Source organism: Ptychodera flava, chromosome 16 (genome assembly GCF_041260155.1).
Source record: "Ptychodera flava strain L36383 chromosome 16, AS_Pfla_20210202, whole genome shotgun sequence".
In the NCBI taxonomy this organism is placed as follows: domain Eukaryota; kingdom Metazoa; phylum Hemichordata; class Enteropneusta; family Ptychoderidae; genus Ptychodera; species Ptychodera flava.
In genome coordinates this window covers 1,868,370-1,885,995 of record NC_091943.1, presented here as the reverse complement: position 1 = coordinate 1,885,995, position 17,626 = coordinate 1,868,370, and the positions used below count along the sequence as shown (strand labels likewise).

Sequence of the window (17,626 nt, the reverse complement as noted above, 5' to 3'; positions counted from 1 at the left end):
ATAAGAATTTGAATATGTTTGAGACAAACCATGATGGCGCTGTTGCCAAACTCGTTCCGAGAGTTTCATTTGTCATTTGCATGGCTTAGGCACAAAGTACAGTTCCCAGAACGTTTGCTCCCTGTCCCTGTCATGTCATTGTCACCGCTACCAGATATTATACGGCGAGAATCGTTTTATCACTGTAATTGTCACGAGTGATACGGAAAATTCTCAGTGTTCTTCGATAAGATTGTAAATTCTAACTGGTCACTGTAGCCACAGGGGGCTCTTCCACCTTGTTTTATGTGTGTCTGTGTTTGTTTGTGTGTGTTTGTGTTTGTTTTTTTGTTATATTTAATAAAATGACAGCGAAAAGCTCTTTTGTTTATATTTGTCAATAAACAGTTGTTTATTCCTTTATTAATTTATTTATTAATTTATTTATTTATTTATTTATTTATTTATTTATTTGTTTGTTTGTTTGTTTGTTTGTATGTATTTCCGATGGTTAGGGTTAGGGTTACGCTTAAGTTAGGGTTAGGGTTAGGGTAAGGGTTTGGGCTAGAGGTTTAGTCATCCCCTCTTGCAATCCCACTTGCTCCCCTTGTCTGGTAATATTAAAAATTACAAATAAACAAACACAAACAAACACAAACAAACACAGACACACATAAAACCAGGTGGAAGAGCCCCCTGTGGTAACACTTTGCAATATAGCAGTTTGTAAAACACCTATCTGTCTGTCTATCTATCTATACATATATCAACCTGTCTATCTATCCGTTGCTTATATGTCTACAATATATCAATGTATTGTATCACACTCAATAGTAAAAGTTTAAAAGTTGTTATTGCAGTGCTGTACTGTGCTTTGTATATATTGAAAAATATTGAATGTGCAGTGAATACTGAAACATAATAAGCAATTTATGGTACAAGTAAAATTTGAGGAAGTATACTATAAAATTGTATTTCTCCATTTGTAACAATTATAATTGTATGAAGATGAATTATTGTAGTCTGAAAGGTGATGGCAAATTTATGGTGTAGTAAAAGTATCTCAAACTGGACCTAGTACTGCATTTTGTGTGAATTAGCGTAATTAACCATTATTATGTCTTAATTTGCCTAGAAATGAACTCAAATGAAAGTTGAATTAAATTATTGTTTACATAACATTGAAAAGATTCAAGGAGATTTTAACAAATGTCAGTAAACCTGAGGTAATAGATTGTTGGACACTGACTACTTAGTAGATTTCAAGAGTATTCTGCATGCTAGTCCCTCTAACAATGCTTCACCAATGTGATGTGTTTTGTGATAAATAAGGTTTCATTGCCGTTCACCTTATTGACATTCGTTGTATATCCATTGATTTTCCAGAGTGAAAATGTATCTGTGCATAATAAGAAAAAGGATTTTATATTGTAATGAAAATAAATTAAAAATAGTTCTTATCAGCGCATTATACATAAAGTCTCTATGCGCTTTACAAAACCAGGTAAAATACATGTACAATAAATTTTAACAAAATCAGTACAGTATAAATAAATTTTTAAAAAAAACAGTAAAAAGCTGAGTTTTAAAAGATCCCATTGATACAGCGGATCTGATTTTAAAAGGAACAGAGTTCCATAATTTTGGACCTGCCACAGAGAAAGCCCGTTCACCGTAAGCAGAGTTTGCAATACGCGGGACAGTCAATGTAGCATTTTGGTTGGATCGCAAAATTAGTGATACCCTTTTCAAAGATAGGAGTTCAGTGATATACGATGGACATGAATTATTTTAAGCCTTGTAGACAGTAAGTAGAATTTTATAGTCTATGCGCTTCTTCACAGGCAACCAGTGGAGATATCGTAATAGAGGAGAGATATGATCATATTTCCTACTCCTGACGACAGGTCTAGCGGCTGTATTCTGGACTCGTTGTAGTTTTTGCAACTTTTTCTGGAAGCCCATACAGAACAGCATTGCAGTAGTCCAATCTAGATGTAATGAACGCCTGGACGAGTTTTTCAGTGCTGGTATTGTCCAAGTATCGTCGAATTGTACGGAGATATGATATAATATTATGATTGTACGGAGAGGAATGATTTCAATATAATCATTTTTGACTATTTCACACTGTATTATTCACTCTCTGCATTGCCTAGCAACAATCTCCATGGCAACTGGTCATATTTATAATTGAGCTTACCTGCTGCACTGTAAATAAAATGTGATGAGCAAGTTTTTACATGTCAAGAAAAGAATCATGCCGAAGGGGCTCAAAATAGGTGATTTTTACTTAATATTAGGTCGGTTTTGTCTTCCTTCCACCCCCACATAGAAAAATGGTTTGATTCAACAGTAAGTGTCCATACAGAATGCCATCTTCGCTTGCCAAGGTCACAGGTGCGTGGAGTTGCCGTGTAGTATATATAGAGGGAATGTCCAATGCACACCGACAATATCGTCGTCTGGTAAGACGGTGACTTCAAGGGATGTTAATACGTCACGCGTGCGTAGGTATATATATATATATATATATATATATATATATATATATATATATATATATATATATATATATATATATATATATATCACAGTATTAAAGGGACATAAGCTGTAACTTGTGGAAAGTTTTTCAGTATTCTGCTTCTATATATCACCAACCGTGTCTGACCCTAACTCTTTTGTCATGCTGAAATTTTGAGTATATATATATATATATATATATATATATATATATATATATATATATATATATATATATATATATATATATATATTCACATATATATGTATACACACACACACTCACATACATACATACATACATACATACATACATACATACATACATATATATGTATACACACACACATATATATATACTATATATGTGTGTGGGGGAGTGTCACATTATTAACATATCCCTTGTTTGTGTAGACTTCATTTCGAACTAATTGTGTATGTTACAGTCAAAAACAAATCTGGTGAAAATTATACACAGCTTGGACCAAGCAGAAGCTTATTCCATGACTTTATCATTTTAAAGTTCAGTGGTCATGGATCGTTAAGCAATGTTGCATAAATTGTATTTTATTTTACAGTGCTGTAAACCACTGTATCATCTTGCCTCAGAGAGATCAATTTGTCCAATCGATGCCGGAGACCCAAAACGCCGCGAACTGCTTCCGGCTGAAATGATGATTCTCAGGGCAGGGGGCGTGCAAGACAACAAAATGCATCGTTTGTTTAAGATCAAAGTGTCGTTTCCCTCTGTTTATTAGAAATTCCTAATGACGATCACTGATTCAAGGTAACTGTAAATTCACATAAATATCACATACCTAATAAAAAATCATATGTCAAATATCATGGCGAAATCCGGTCACAAGATGTGCGGTATTTATTCTGAGAGTCATTTAGGGGACGTTCCCGAAATTGTACAACCTTCTTCATCAGCCTTTTCACTTAATAGCTGGTAAACAAATGAGAGCCCAATGTAGAATACAGTATGTTAAGATTTATGGCTGTATACGACAGTCCGTTGGATGATATTGAAGTAAAAAGCGGAGAGTGAAAGAATGATCAACTTTGCACCATTGTGTCACGATTCACTGGTGTCTTTAAGTTTGCCTTTCAAAAAGTAATCTGCCATGCACTGCAAAGCTTTGGCTCTTGGAGACAGCTTCCTCTGTAATTCCTCTGGCATCATAGAATATCTGTGGACAGAAAGTAAATAAATAAATGTCACAGCCCGTCAACGACCTGTATGTTCGTGATACATTCATGTGATGTTTTTACTGTGGAGGGATAATAGCCAGGCTGGGGCGAAAACGTTTCTTGTAGATCTACCGACCCTTTTCGATGCTGCAAACTCTTAACTTTTTAGGATAGTCATGGCATTGGTAAGGAACTCAAGAAATCTCAAGAAAAGTATCTGGGACTGAATTATCCGACCAGGACCTCTGGTATCGCAATCTCGGTGATTCTGGGGACAGGTAAATGCCAAGTGGAAATAATGGATCACGAAGCTAGACTGGGGCCGAACTACTACTAATACACCGATCCTCAGAAAATTAAAAACTGCACGGATTTGCTCAACTCTACCTGTGAAATAGAGAATATTTAGCAAATGTTGCACTTTTAATCGCTTCAATCTAAACTCCTGACAGAACTTTGTTTTTCTGAGATTCGTAATATATATGACTGGTGAAAAATTCGCTTTCTTGGATACTTCTGTATGGCGGTTCACCCTTACGTTTGGTTATATCCGATGGGCACAAAACAGGAATCAAATCCAAACACGTTTGGGCCCATTGGAGACACTATGGTACCCTGTAAATAAGAACAGAGCAATATGAATTAAGCTTAGCTTTGGAATTATCCTCTTTTAGGGGTGTTTTTAAGATTTCGTTGAAATAAAAACTTTGGTGACTTGCTTTATCAAATAATACACGCTATAGTTAAACGATATTTTGTCCACTTTCATTACAAAAGCGACTGTTCCTCTCTTACACATTTCTGTAGGGATCCACCATAAGACACTGGAAGGATGGTCAAGATGCTGATAATTCTATTTTTGAGTTTCAACTGTTTCGGATTTAGCACAGCATATACACATTTATTTTTGTTGTTTTTTTAACTAACACTCCTTTTATCGGCCGATCCTTATTTGAATACTATATTTCATAATTCACTGTAGCTTGCAAAGAATGGCAAATTTTGTTCCTCAATTTTTGCTCAAGCATTGTTATCGAGTCCTTGACATCTAAACATAAACGACAAGTCTTTAAGCTGTCTTTGTGATAACCTTGTTTTTCCATCATCAACCCTGCTCAATTTCTCTCAAACATATTTGTAATACTTGGACTCAAAGTTTCCCTCCGCAGTTTGCAAATCATAACATTTCTTTCTTTCTTTTCTCCTTCCAGTTTCTTTCTTCTTTCTTTTGTAATCTGTTGGTAATGGTTGCACCTTTGTCTTTCCGTACATTCCGTATTTTCTTCAGGAAGGATTTGGTAACGAATTAAAGACATGAAACAGTGCATGCCAGTCGGGTCGTCTATCTGTGTCCATCTGTTTGTCAACCTGTCAAGCTACGATTATATTGGAAAGTCCTACATTTACCTCAAGAGTAGCTTTGAACAGTTGAATATTTTCACTGGGATAACCGTCACAATACGCAAAAGTACACTGTGTAACAGCAGACTTGTCCTCAAAACCGGCCAGAAGACGATGAAGCCCTGGAATGAATTCAATTAGTGGTCACCAGTTGAAGTGAGACTGGCATGTGGAGAGTGCGAAAAACTACGGGTGACAGTGAAAATTAGAGTCGTGGACATATTCACATAGACTATCCTGGGCAAACAGCAATGGCTATTTCGATTTCGGAATGAAGGTGCAGCAAGGCCAAAGTAAGTAAATTCGTTGTTTGCTTCCACGCCCGCATAGGTTTCCATAAATGTTAAGGAGTAGCTGCCATCAATAGCGATGTTCAAAACCAAGCAATAACTTTGACATTGCAACGAAGTAATATTACAGCCATTAAACCATGAGATGATGTGAAACCGTCATCCTATAGAAACATACAGTGAGAGTAATATGCATCTTGTATGAGAAAACAAACGTAAGGCAAATTGATTTTGTATTCACTTTTTTGTTTTATTGGGTTTTTTGGGGTTTTTTTTGTTTTGTTTTAGTTACTTACTGGCCTAATTTTCGGAATTTGAATGGTTACAAAACAGATGTTACTGAGTCATCCTGGATGCGCCAGTATCTATGTCTGCTCATGTGGCAAGTTTTTCTTAATAAAAAATGCAAAGATAATGGGCTTTTATTTCGGCCTTTGCTATGCAACACTTTCTTTCCTAGTGTGTATACGTATTCATGCGCAGGTAGGATATTTCCTGTTTTTGCTCGTCAGTAGGAAACCTAGCATGAGGCTTTGTCTTTTACAAGGCTGTGTCAATCACCAGTGGTATCCATGTCAAAATACTTGTAAGCTGTCAACCGTGTCTGTGCGAAGGTGCGTAAACTGGCGTATCTCTTCTAATGAGATGTCTACACTGCCGTTTTGTATTAGTTAATTAAAGGAGAAGCAAAATGAGTGGTTAAGATTCCATGATGTAAATATTTGATAATGACAATACGTGTATATATGTGCGCATTTATTGAACAGTTAACCTACATAACTCAGAATACGGTCTTCCCAACGATAATACATTTGGTATTTTTTTTTTCAAAAGTGAAACAAAAATCCACAAACAAACAAACAAACAAATATAACTAACCGAAAAATACTGCTGCAGTTTAAATGGCGCTCGAATGCAAAACTTTGAAGGAAATTTCCTCTGGTATATACGCTGGCATTTGAAATAATATTGGTCAGGTATAACGAAGTACCTTAACCATTTGTCATGGAAACGTGAATGCTTCGAAGCAGCTAAGGACGGACGACTGGGACAACGGATACACAAAAAAGGCGACATAATTCATGATGTATTGTTTTATAACTGTCGTAATGGTAATAATTCAAAGTGATCACAAACGGAACATTTGAGAATAAAAGTATTATTATTACCCACCTTCAGATCCAAGCTTTTCGAAAAAGTGTTTTCTGAAACAAATGTAGAATCCGAAGAATTTACATCATCAAACAGCATCATCTTAATCGATCTTTCAGTAATATTGGCATTAAAGTTAGCAACGTAATCTCGCTGCAAAATGTTATCGACATTGGTTTTGTAAATTTCACTGTGCTGATTTGTAAATTGCTTCTGAGAAAATAACAATTCAGCTGACATTTTCTTCTTGGAATAATTTCATGTAAAACTGCACCTAAAAAACAATCGCAATATCGTAGCTAGCTGTAATTCGTGGAGTTGTTTGCCATTTTGTGTTATGGCGAATTTAAATTCTAAGTGTCCTGAACAGTAAATACATGTAATGATATTTCCCCTGTAATCTATTAGCTCGTCCTGGGTGAAGCTGGCATTTGCCATGGGACGGATTTTCACCGTAATTAAGGTAGTGTGCACCTCTAAAGTACAAAACTTTTGCTTCAATTTCCTCAATCGCAATGAAACTTACAGCCATTCTCATACCATCGAATCAAGAATACAGTCAGAAGTCACCGTGCAAAGTTTGCTATCAGAGAAACAAATTACTTAAAGCATTTATCGATATTTGAATTTCAAAACAATATCCCTTTGTGAAATCTATAGAGAAAACCTTGCGATGAAAATCTACATGCGCTAGACCATAGAAGTACTGAACACAAATGAGAATCCGAAATCTGTGCCCGAGGAGCAAGCGCACGCTACTTAAAGGGGTTTGTTTTTCACATGGAGCCTACAGTACTTGCACTTGCACATCAAAGTGACGGCATTCTAAATTAAAAGTTTACCGTTCTATCAAAGAAATGTTGCCTTGCATATTCAGTGCTTGACGATACAATTCAATCAGATAATGAATACATAATAAGGGATGGACCATTTGATATCCTTGGGGGTTTTCAGTTCACATAAAAAGCATGACAAATTCCTGATACTTTTCTGTTTTCTCTATGAGAATTAAGGTATAAGAAAGCAACATGTACTAAAATTCCACTATCACATTTTTCTTATAACAGTTCTGGACATCTGGTTACGCATAAAAAGTGTGGAGTACATTCACAGCTCATTCAAAATACTTTATTGAAACTTTAGTAATGACACTTTTAAGTTCCTATCTTACAACTGACATGATAACAATTGCATAAAACACAGAATGACTGAATGTTTAAAATATACCCTAAAAATTATATCGCAAAAGTATATATATATATATATATATATATATATATATATATATATATATATATATATATATATATATATATATATATATATATATGTGTGTGTGTGTGTGTGTGTGTGTGTGTGTGTGTGTGTGAATGAATGCCTATATATAAATGCCAATTATATCATATAGACGCAATGTTAACCTCAAAGACTTCCTAGTCCGTTCGAATATCGACAACGCTGGTGAACCCATCTCCGCTTTCACCAAATGTCAGTCTACGAGGGGTTGCAACATTTGCAAATATAAATTCAGTACATCATAGTTCCAAAGCACGGTCAACAACAAAACATACACAATCAGAAATGCCATCAGCTGCAACAGCAAAAACGTCGTATACCTCCTAACATGCCAACGCTGTCATAAACGGTAAGCTTATGTCGGGGAAACAAACACATCTCTCCGACTTCGTTTCAATAACCACCTCTCCTCAGTGCGTCACAAAAAAATACCCCGGTCGCCATACATTTTAATTCTGATCACAGTCCCTCGTGGGCTATTCAGCTCTTGGACTATGCGCCCCATAGACGTGAAGGAGGTTGATCTAAAGACGTGCCTTTGTATAAAATACTATAAAAATAGTAGAAAGTGAAGAACCAGCTGAAAGTTAGTTGAGGAGACCTTAACCGCATATCATTTGCATCTCATTGTCGGCTACATGGACTGTGTGTTTCTCGCTTATGTACACTCGTCTATGGGGCGAATAGTCCCAGAGCTAAATAGCCCACGAGGGACTGTTTTCTGATCTACACAGTATCAGTGATATTTCAGTAATTGGTATCATACAAGTCAATAAACAGGATGACAAACTACGCAAACATTTAGAATCAAGATGGATCAAAAAACTTGACACACTGTCCAGCTGGCCTAAATATTCGCCCAAAATTTGCATAGCCTTCAACAGCGCCCCCACATACCAACTTTTGAGTATTTAAAGGGACCCGCCTGGACTTCAGTGCGCCAGTTTCCAGCTCTCGGCGTCGGTCCAGACAGTTTTGACCGTACCCACAGCCTCGAGGTTAGTCTTTCTCCTGTCATTTATGTACATTAACAGATTTTCAGAAACTCCACATTGCTCGTTTTCCTATACAATTCAACAATTGTAATTTTTATGTTCGTTCTTTTCATTGTAGAAAACACCTGAAGAAGCTCTAAATTTAGAGCGAAACGTTGTGTTTGAGGTATAATAAATACGTTTGGAACCTAACAACCAAGTGTGGTAGTATAGTGTGTGTCAACCTAAGTTTCTTCTATCTACACCCCACTCAACGCTCCACTGGGGATCACCTGTAATATATATATATATATATATATATATATATATATATATATATATATATATATATATATATATATATATATATATATATATATATATATACTCATTGAATGGTAAATGGTAAATATATGTACAAGTATTGTGTTCCAACTGATTATCTAATGTGCAACATTTTACTCCGCACACAGTAGAGGACTGTACATTTATTATTGGAAAAAAGTATCCAAAAAGGAGTGCGAGAAAAAAAAGTTACCAGTAATTAGAGAGTGAAAAAAATTGAACAGTGGATCAGGTACGAAAAATAAATGCAACCTCTCAAATCTTCCCGACCCCCCCCGCGGATATCAAATGGTCCACCCCTAAGTTTACAAAGCTGCCTTCAGCGTGGCTACTACATAACCGAGTACCACAAATATCCGGTGTCGAAGTTACTCGCAACAAAGAGTATTAACAACAAGTTAGGTTCTACACTTACATGTAGGGACCTGGGAGTCCACCTAACGCATTGAAGCCGAGGCACGTATCTTCAACAAGTACGGCTCCTCCGACCTGGATATGACAAAACAAATGTATGGCTAAATTTCCATACATACTTTTGTTGTATTTCCTGTCGCGTCACCTTCTGGTGGATGGTCTAGTGTTTTTACACGGCTTCATATCTTTTATTGCCAAGTGAGATTTTTAGGAATGTTTTGGTGTGAAATCAACTGGCCCTTTAGTCTTCCTATGACGTTTGTGTATGTGACTTCTTTTAAAATATCCGGGAAAAGGGTATCATCATTTGGTATGCATTTTTAAATATAATTGTGCTATAATTCATACCTGGCGGGCAGCCTGTTTACATTTCGCTATTGATACATCGTCCGGTTCACCTTGGTATTCTGGAACTTTGTGGGAGAGTTTGAGAGAAAAGATGATGGTAACGAATATTTAAATCCCTGTACTTGATGATATTAGGATCCTTGCGAGGGGTGAGAGCAATAATGACAGCCTCGCAGTCAAACAGTCACTTGTTCAGATACACGAAGACACAAAATCTGGAGAACGGGTTCTGACGAAAGACACCAATAAGGTAATATGCATCTCGAAAGTGAAAAACTTAAAACTTCTGCGAAAAATTTTCTCAATGAACTTTAAATCATCAAATCAAAAATAAAATCAGAGGGGACCATAGAAACTTTGGAACTGGAGAAACAAATCATGCCAAATCACTACAGTTGATCTCAGTAAAGTGCTACCTAACTCGTGAACGGTCAACACGGAAGGAAAACAGTGATTTCACATGCCTGAACAATTTCTCTCGGGGTCAACGATGTCACTTACTATCGAGTTTCTTGGAAACAAAGTTGAACTTTCCAGCCAGTACCGATATTACCTAGATATGAGAGAAAGATAAAACAGAGATTTACAAGATTAATACAGTAATTGGTATTAAGTAAAGCAATCCACAGAATGTTTGTACAATGCACTTCATTTTCCAAATTTAAAATTAAAGCCTATCGTCGAACTATAGTTGCTTGCAATGGCTAAGGACGTAAGTTTGTGTTTCGGAAGAGAAACCTGACCGTTTTGAAGTAGAAATGTTAGATCAACGTGAAACACAGAGCAAAAAATACCCAAAATGTCTTGCTTCCGAGATCGTTTCGAAAATTTCAGTGCGTTGCAATCCTGTAGGCCTGAACTCAATGCATCTTTTCTGTTGACATTCATTTGGCACGACGTGAATTAAGCATTGTGATCAAGCAGAATCAGTTAATTGGTTATAGAAACAATAGACTTCGTTGAAAGTTATTCAAATGAGATGAACTACGGCCAACCTTTACGCAGGTAATAAGGCTTATTCTTCCCACAGGTTTTGTACGTGCATTTTATCGTCACGATGTGGCTGTAGTCTGCGAGAAATGGTGGCGGTTTTGCGTGGTTCTGAACGAAGAGTTACGGAAGTGAATGTGAAAGTCCAAACGAACCGATACAAACCTCTTGGAGTTTATTGTCATTGCCTGTCACAAAGACAACAGTATCTGTGCCTGCTGTGTGCATATTTCGTGGTCGCTGATTCCGCCACATCGGCCTGAAAGACCAAACACGACGCGCCCGATCAAATGCTAGCCGGCCCATGGCATAGGAACACCTTGCCGCCCCGTCGAACAAATATAAGCTTTCGATGAAAATAAAGATGACCAAAAGAACTAAAATCTTTTTTGAAATGCAGAAAGCTGATTGAAAGACAGCATTGGCCGAACATGTTTCGTCATGCGTTCTGTCAGTTCAAATATAAAGCGACTTCCTGTTCTGTTATGTCTGGGCATTGATAATTTCTTTCATTATTTATACGTAAATATGGAACAAAACGTCTATTGTCCTGCGTTTGGATTCTCTTATCTGTGCTTTGCATGAATCAGTGTCTTAATCAGTTGTCGGTTGACGTCAGACAAAGTATAGGGTCATAGTGTGAAAGGTGAAGGCGTAAATTTGGAAAGAATAATTGTTAATATTGTAAATTTTAAATGTTTATTAACTCTCTACTGGCCTTACTTATCATTGACAGCGCGATAGCCGGTATAGAGGGCGGCGACGACACCATGCGACTGCACTGAACACTCACTTCAGACTCCAACATAAAAACAATTTCTCTAATACCAGCCATGTTGGAGAATTCTGCTCACTTTCCCGGTTAGAAAATTTCAAATTTCACCCCTCTACGCATTTTGTGAATGACCGAATGACGTAAACACCATTTTTAAAGAGAGAACCTGGACGCAATTTCAAATCTAAATTATTCTATGCCGGTAAAATGAAATTCTAACATCGCGTCACTTTTATAGTGCAAGTGTGTTCCCCCATGGTTTCAAAGAAAAAGCATATCATAATCTATTGATAGTTATTAGAACAGTATATAGGTATACTGATTGCGCAAATACATCCATCTTATGGGTCGAGACTTGAACATAAGCATACTGTATTCGTGAACAGAACACGCGCAGGCTCTCGGCTTGAGAAAAATTCCTATTTCGATCTTTCACACCAGAATTTCAATATACTGTTATGGTATAATAGCAAACAACTACCTCAAAAAACGGACACACCCACTCTGTTTTGACCAGGTCACGCTACATATTCACTGTCTATCGCTCATACATATATGTCGTAATCACGTGGTTATCGGTGGGTTTGGTTTTTGCTTCAATATCGACATGTAGGCCTACTCCGATATAAGAACATCACATCCTCGTGTTTTACCTCTTAACACTTACATCGGAACGATTTCTCAAATCGCGAATTTATCAATCTTTTTATCCATTTGCTCCCATACAGCACAATTACTGGGAGTGAGCATGTTCAGACATACACATTGGACATTATTCCTCACAGGTGCACCCATGCAGATTTACATTCACGATGGCAGAGACCCAAAATTTCAGTGACCAATCAAAATAGGTTTGAGACACAAAAGTTTATCACGTGAGGATATGCCATAGAGCTTGACCGTTGGGTACACACGGTGCATGGTTGATTTGAAATTACAGCACAAAAGTAATCTGTTAGTTATTTAGAAACTACCGAGCAGTACGTTGGAAGGGACCAGTCTTCTGCAAGGGAGTTCTGAGTGTGTTGTCGAAGAACCAGCGTGCAGCGCCACCTAGACTAGACAGGCCTGACGACGTCGATTCTCGCTAGTTTCCCGTAAGTAGTGGTGACATATGAGCGTCACAGGTGATAGAAAGAGATGCGCACAGAGGCCTGTTCGACAAACAATGTTACGTAGTTTCCCATGGATAAATTCGTAGGCTGCTCCATACGTTTCGTCGATATCTTTCCGCGGAGCTGCTATTTCTGAGAAACGACAGGACACGCCCATTTACAGGACACGCCCATTTCGAATAGAGACAACGGGAGACTAGAACCATTAAGATTTGTATCTTGCAATACTTTGTAGGGGCCAGTATGAGTTGAAAGTGTATGAGTTCGCGAAAAAACTATTTTAACTACAATTCGAGTTGCCAAACTGTAATCTATCACCAGTAGTACGTTCAGAATTATAGCTCTGGTGGTGGCACTCTCGATGAAAATGTGTAGCTGCTGTTTATTCATCATCACCGAGCTTGAAAACAATGAAACGGTTTTTCCAAAATGTAGTTCGTCAAAGAACATGAATGACTATCGGATATTCCAAACCCACAAAAACGTTGGCAAAACTAAAACTAAAAGCAGCATTTCACTCTAAAGTACCGCCTCTGAGTATCCAAATAAAAAGTCTGTTTTTTCTGGCTGTTTGAATTATTGTGTGCAACCCTGTTGCAATGATGGCAATCATATGCAGAGGGGTTCAGACAGTGTTCGAAAATGTAAAGCGACCCATGTTGTTGAAACTAGGTGTATTTTTTCAGATCTACAGTCATACCAGTGCTAAATTTAAAGCGAGGTTGTTTGGAATAATGACGTCATCATTTATACACTTTTCCCAAAACTTGTCACGTTGCTTCATGAAACAGCAATGTATAAAATCTGCTGCACACATTGATGTTTTAAGACAATCTCATTGCTCTGTACGACATGTACATAACTATATTTTGAACGTATATCTCTCTCTCTCTCCTAGATTTTGTAATAAAGTTATGTATTTTGGTCTGATTTTCGCCTTTATTTCTCAAAACATTAAATGGGTGTCTTTTTCTCTGAGCAGGTCAATCACTGCACTGATGTCGGAGAAGACTGTTTGAAATGAAGCTGCGACGATTGACAAACCGAAAAAATTCAACTACCTTTTCCACCGTCATGACGATGTACATTGTGAGTACAATACTGACTTTGGCTCACATTTGGGCCACCAATACAAATGACCTTGAACGCTTGTTTCCGGTCGTCTTCAACCAGCGACTTAGTAAGCATATGTTCGGAAAACTACCTGTCGAGTTTGACGACATCGAGGGTGACTCCGACCGACTCTGGCTTTGGAAGCGCCTGTACCCTTCCAAACCGTCTGATCGACCGTTGGCTGCAAGGGTTGTTGTACATGCCCGGATGAGAACTGGTTCATCTCTCATGGGCCAGTACTTCTCTGAGCATCCAGATTTCGCCTACCTGTACGAGCCTGGTCTCCTCGTCAAGAAACTCTACAAGATGAACGAGTACAATGACAGCGCCTCCTACCTTGCGCCGATGCAGTTGCCTCTTGTCCAGAGCATCATCGATTTTTTCAACTGCACATTCGAAGGAGACGTGCTGAGTTTGCTAACACGGAACATCTGGCTCCGAAGCCAAATGAATATTAAAGACCTTATGACAACTGACAATTTCACGACACACTGCGTATCAAAACGACATCGGGTCGTTAAGACTATTCGACTGAGCGATATCGCCTTCATCGTCCGGACAAAGGAGTTCATCGACGGAAAAGTTAAAATAGTACATCTTGTTCGTGATCCTCGCGCTACTTTGTCGGCGAGGGAGAGATTTCAACACTGGAACTATAGAACTAGGTGGGGCACTGTTATCAAGCAAAACATAGAAAAGTTCGAGAAGTACGCCACGTACTACTGTCAGTGGCTGCAGACTAATTTGAGAAGCGCCCAAAATATTCCACGTAGACTCCGGAAGAACTTCGTTATCGTCAGATACGAGGATCTCGCAGACAGACCACGTGACATCGTACCCAAGTTATACGATTTCGTTGGCCTGGATCTTCACCAGAGAGTACGATCCATGATCGACGGTCAGAAAGATAAACTCGGGAATGGTTTAGCCTGGAGACGTAACATGCCTTTCAACAGAACAAGTATTGTCCAGGATGTGTGCAATGACGATCTGTTTCGATTTTATGGTTATGTAAAAGTTGACAACGCAGAGCAACTCGTCAATGGCAATTTCAAACTTCTTTCTACAAAGCCTCTTGTACCGAGTGGCATTAATTTCATTTTGTAGACATCCAAAATTTACGGGCTGCATCAGTAAAAATCGTGCACCGTGCACCTGGCAGAAATAGATCATGCAGACTATTTGCTGCAAAAATGGCACTCAGTATTTTTTTTTTCAATATTTTAAATGTATTGTTTACTAAGAAGATTATTTCTTTATGTTGAACTTACCGTACCATTTTCGTTGACGAGTAAAAAATCAGTTGTCGTTAAACCTTGTTTGTCATAGGAACTAAGTTAGTCTTGGTGAAATGACATCATTGTCCATTGAAGCAGTTTACTCTTTTTCTGGAATATATTTTAATGTGTGTAATTGGATACGCTTTATTGCAGAGAATGGTGTACCGTATGTAGGAGTATTTCAGGGGAGCGAAGACATTCAATATGACACATCAGTATCCGAATGGCCAGATGTAGTACAATGTCATAAATTAAGGGCTGCCTGTCACATAAATTAAGGGGAAATCATTATTAGTGGCAGGGGAAGGGGCCAGAAGAGAAAATAGGGGGAAGGGGCCACGAAAATACCAAGGTGTTCAACGGGGCTTGAAAATTTCATAGTATAATAAGGGGGCCTCCAAATTTTCACTAAATGTTAAATCCTATCGATAAATCACTCTGAACAGGAAAGAAACAAATCTTTCATAAACCAGATTTCAGTTGTTATCCAATGAAACAGCTGTGTTTCAATGACTTGTGATCATTTAAAGTATACCAATGAGAAATTCCAAAATCAAATTTCTTGTACACAATTGTCCTCTTAATCACGATATTCTAGTGAAGTACATTCATGTCAGTATTACAAAATACATAAAAACACAGATATTGCCACTTTTGTGTTGAAAAAGAAATGTTCATAGTGAAACGACACTTTTAGATGAAATTCTGTGTTTAAATTTCTTGTACAGAAATGCGCTTTAAAGCACCGTATTCCTGTAAGTTGATTTATGTTTAAAAAAAAATATACAGAATGGCTAATTTTATGTGTGTGTAGCTTTGCAAAAGTTCATGGTGTGTGTTTGTGTATACATCATACGTCCATATATCCATGTAGACATACATACATATATACATAAACATACAAACATGCATGCATGCATACATGCATTCATAAATGCAGATATATCTATATATATAGTATAATATATAGTATATATAGTATAATAACATATCTTTATATATATATATATATATATATATATATATATATATATATATATATATATAGTTTCGATAGAAAGATATACACACGCCGTGACAGTGGGAGTTTACGGAACAAGTTGGCGTCTGTCGGCCCAACATTTTTACGCCACAAATTTTCTTGCCAACAGAGGGGCTCTGAAAATTTGGCTAACGTCGTGGGGCGGAGGCGAAAAAAGCCGTGTACATATTTACTCTTCCAGTCATCCTGCTGTTAATAATGCATGATCTTTACGAATGAAGGAGACAGACACATAGACAGATAGTCTACAAACTGCTCTTTCTTCACTGTTTCTTTTCTGTTTTTAATATAAACAATACAAGGCTCAAGGTTTCTCAGCTAAGTCGACAAACAGGAAAACAACGCTTTATATGATAGACCGTAGTCTCGTTTCTGTATTGTCTATGGTCACATTCAGTGAGACCGAGGCAAGATGACGGCTGATTTGAAGGAAAGCGTCGCTTTTCAGTGTATGACCTCACAACTGAGGTGCACCACGGCAAAATTTTAACAGCCTGATATGCCACCTCCGTATTTCAGCAGATGCTGCTCCATGACGCGGAGTGTTTTCACGTTTTCTGAACTGTACAAGACAAGCAAATTTGCTGTATCAGTATTCAAATTTGACGGGACTGTATTCATCCCATGAGCTATTTATTAATTTTATATCGACAAATACCTCTGACGTCGGAAGCACCAGACGTCTCACAAAGGCATAAAAACGGCTTTAAAAGGGATCGCTTAAAAGACCAATGGTGCATATTATTTAGTCCATCACTCTACGTCAACGTGCTTTTGCATGAAAATATAGAGGTACAGTAACGCCATAGCAACAGCAAAATAAAAGTAAATGCGCTAGTCTTGTCAAAGAATCTAAGAAAGAAATAGGAGTCGTTTGATCCAAATTCTCAAAGTACATTTTAAAAAAGTCTTGATTGCAAGGGAAGGGAAAAGACAAACTGAGAAGAGAATGAAAACACTGGTAGCTACTGTCTGTGTATCACTGTGCTTCAAGCGATGACATCTGTATCTCTATCGGCTGCGGAGAGCGCGCTAGAGATCGCTTCCGATGCCGATCACATGGTACCTCCTCGAACGCGTCATTTGGAATAATCAAACTGCAAAAACATTTTGTATTTCAAATACAACATTCGTTGAAGCAAGTTATCTTTAAATGGAAACTCCATCTACAACAGATAAATTAATTGATTTTAGTGAACCGAAATTTCTGAATATCGCCACCGTTTCAACGTCTTTTTTTTTTTTTTTGGTGATGCGAGGTCGTTTGATTCGTAGCGTCATAAACGCGTTCGGAGCGCTAGAATCTATATTGTTATGCAGTGTTTACACATAAGCAAACAAGCATTACTTCGTGCTGAAGAAATTGTTTTAATTCGCAGAGAAAGTTTACAC

General features: G+C 37.6%; 2 protein-coding genes across 4 annotated transcripts; one reads left to right on the top strand and one right to left on the bottom strand.

The window, feature by feature from the left end:
• Positions 1-3,240: 3,240 nt before the first annotated feature.
• Positions 3,241-11,359, bottom strand: LOC139152490 (inosine triphosphate pyrophosphatase-like). Its single transcript, XM_070725646.1, has 8 exons — positions 11,075-11,359; positions 10,421-10,472; positions 9,920-9,984; positions 9,573-9,646; positions 6,564-6,595; positions 5,107-5,222; positions 4,238-4,314; positions 3,241-3,698 (listed from the first exon to the last, which is right to left on the bottom strand). The coding sequence occupies exons 1-8, from the start codon at positions 11,213-11,215 to the stop codon at positions 3,584-3,586; spliced, it is 672 nt and encodes a 223-aa protein (XP_070581747.1). The 5' UTR covers positions 11,216-11,359; the 3' UTR covers positions 3,241-3,583.
• Positions 8,755-15,961, top strand: LOC139152489 (carbohydrate sulfotransferase 4-like). Of its 3 annotated transcripts, XM_070725643.1 has the most exons (3): positions 8,755-8,836; positions 8,952-8,999; positions 13,782-15,961. In XM_070725643.1, exon 3 carries the CDS (start codon positions 13,820-13,822, stop codon positions 15,017-15,019), a length of 1,200 nt encoding a protein of 399 aa, XP_070581744.1. In that variant the 5' UTR covers positions 8,755-8,836; positions 8,952-8,999; positions 13,782-13,819; the 3' UTR covers positions 15,020-15,961. The 3 variants fall into 3 exon arrangements, with proteins under 3 accessions (XP_070581744.1, XP_070581746.1, XP_070581743.1); XM_070725645.1 differs by lacking the exon at positions 8,952-8,999 and having other exon boundaries at positions 8,785-8,836; XM_070725642.1 differs by lacking the exons at positions 8,755-8,836; positions 8,952-8,999 and adding an exon at positions 12,510-12,781.
• Positions 15,962-17,626: the final 1,665 nt, after the last annotated feature.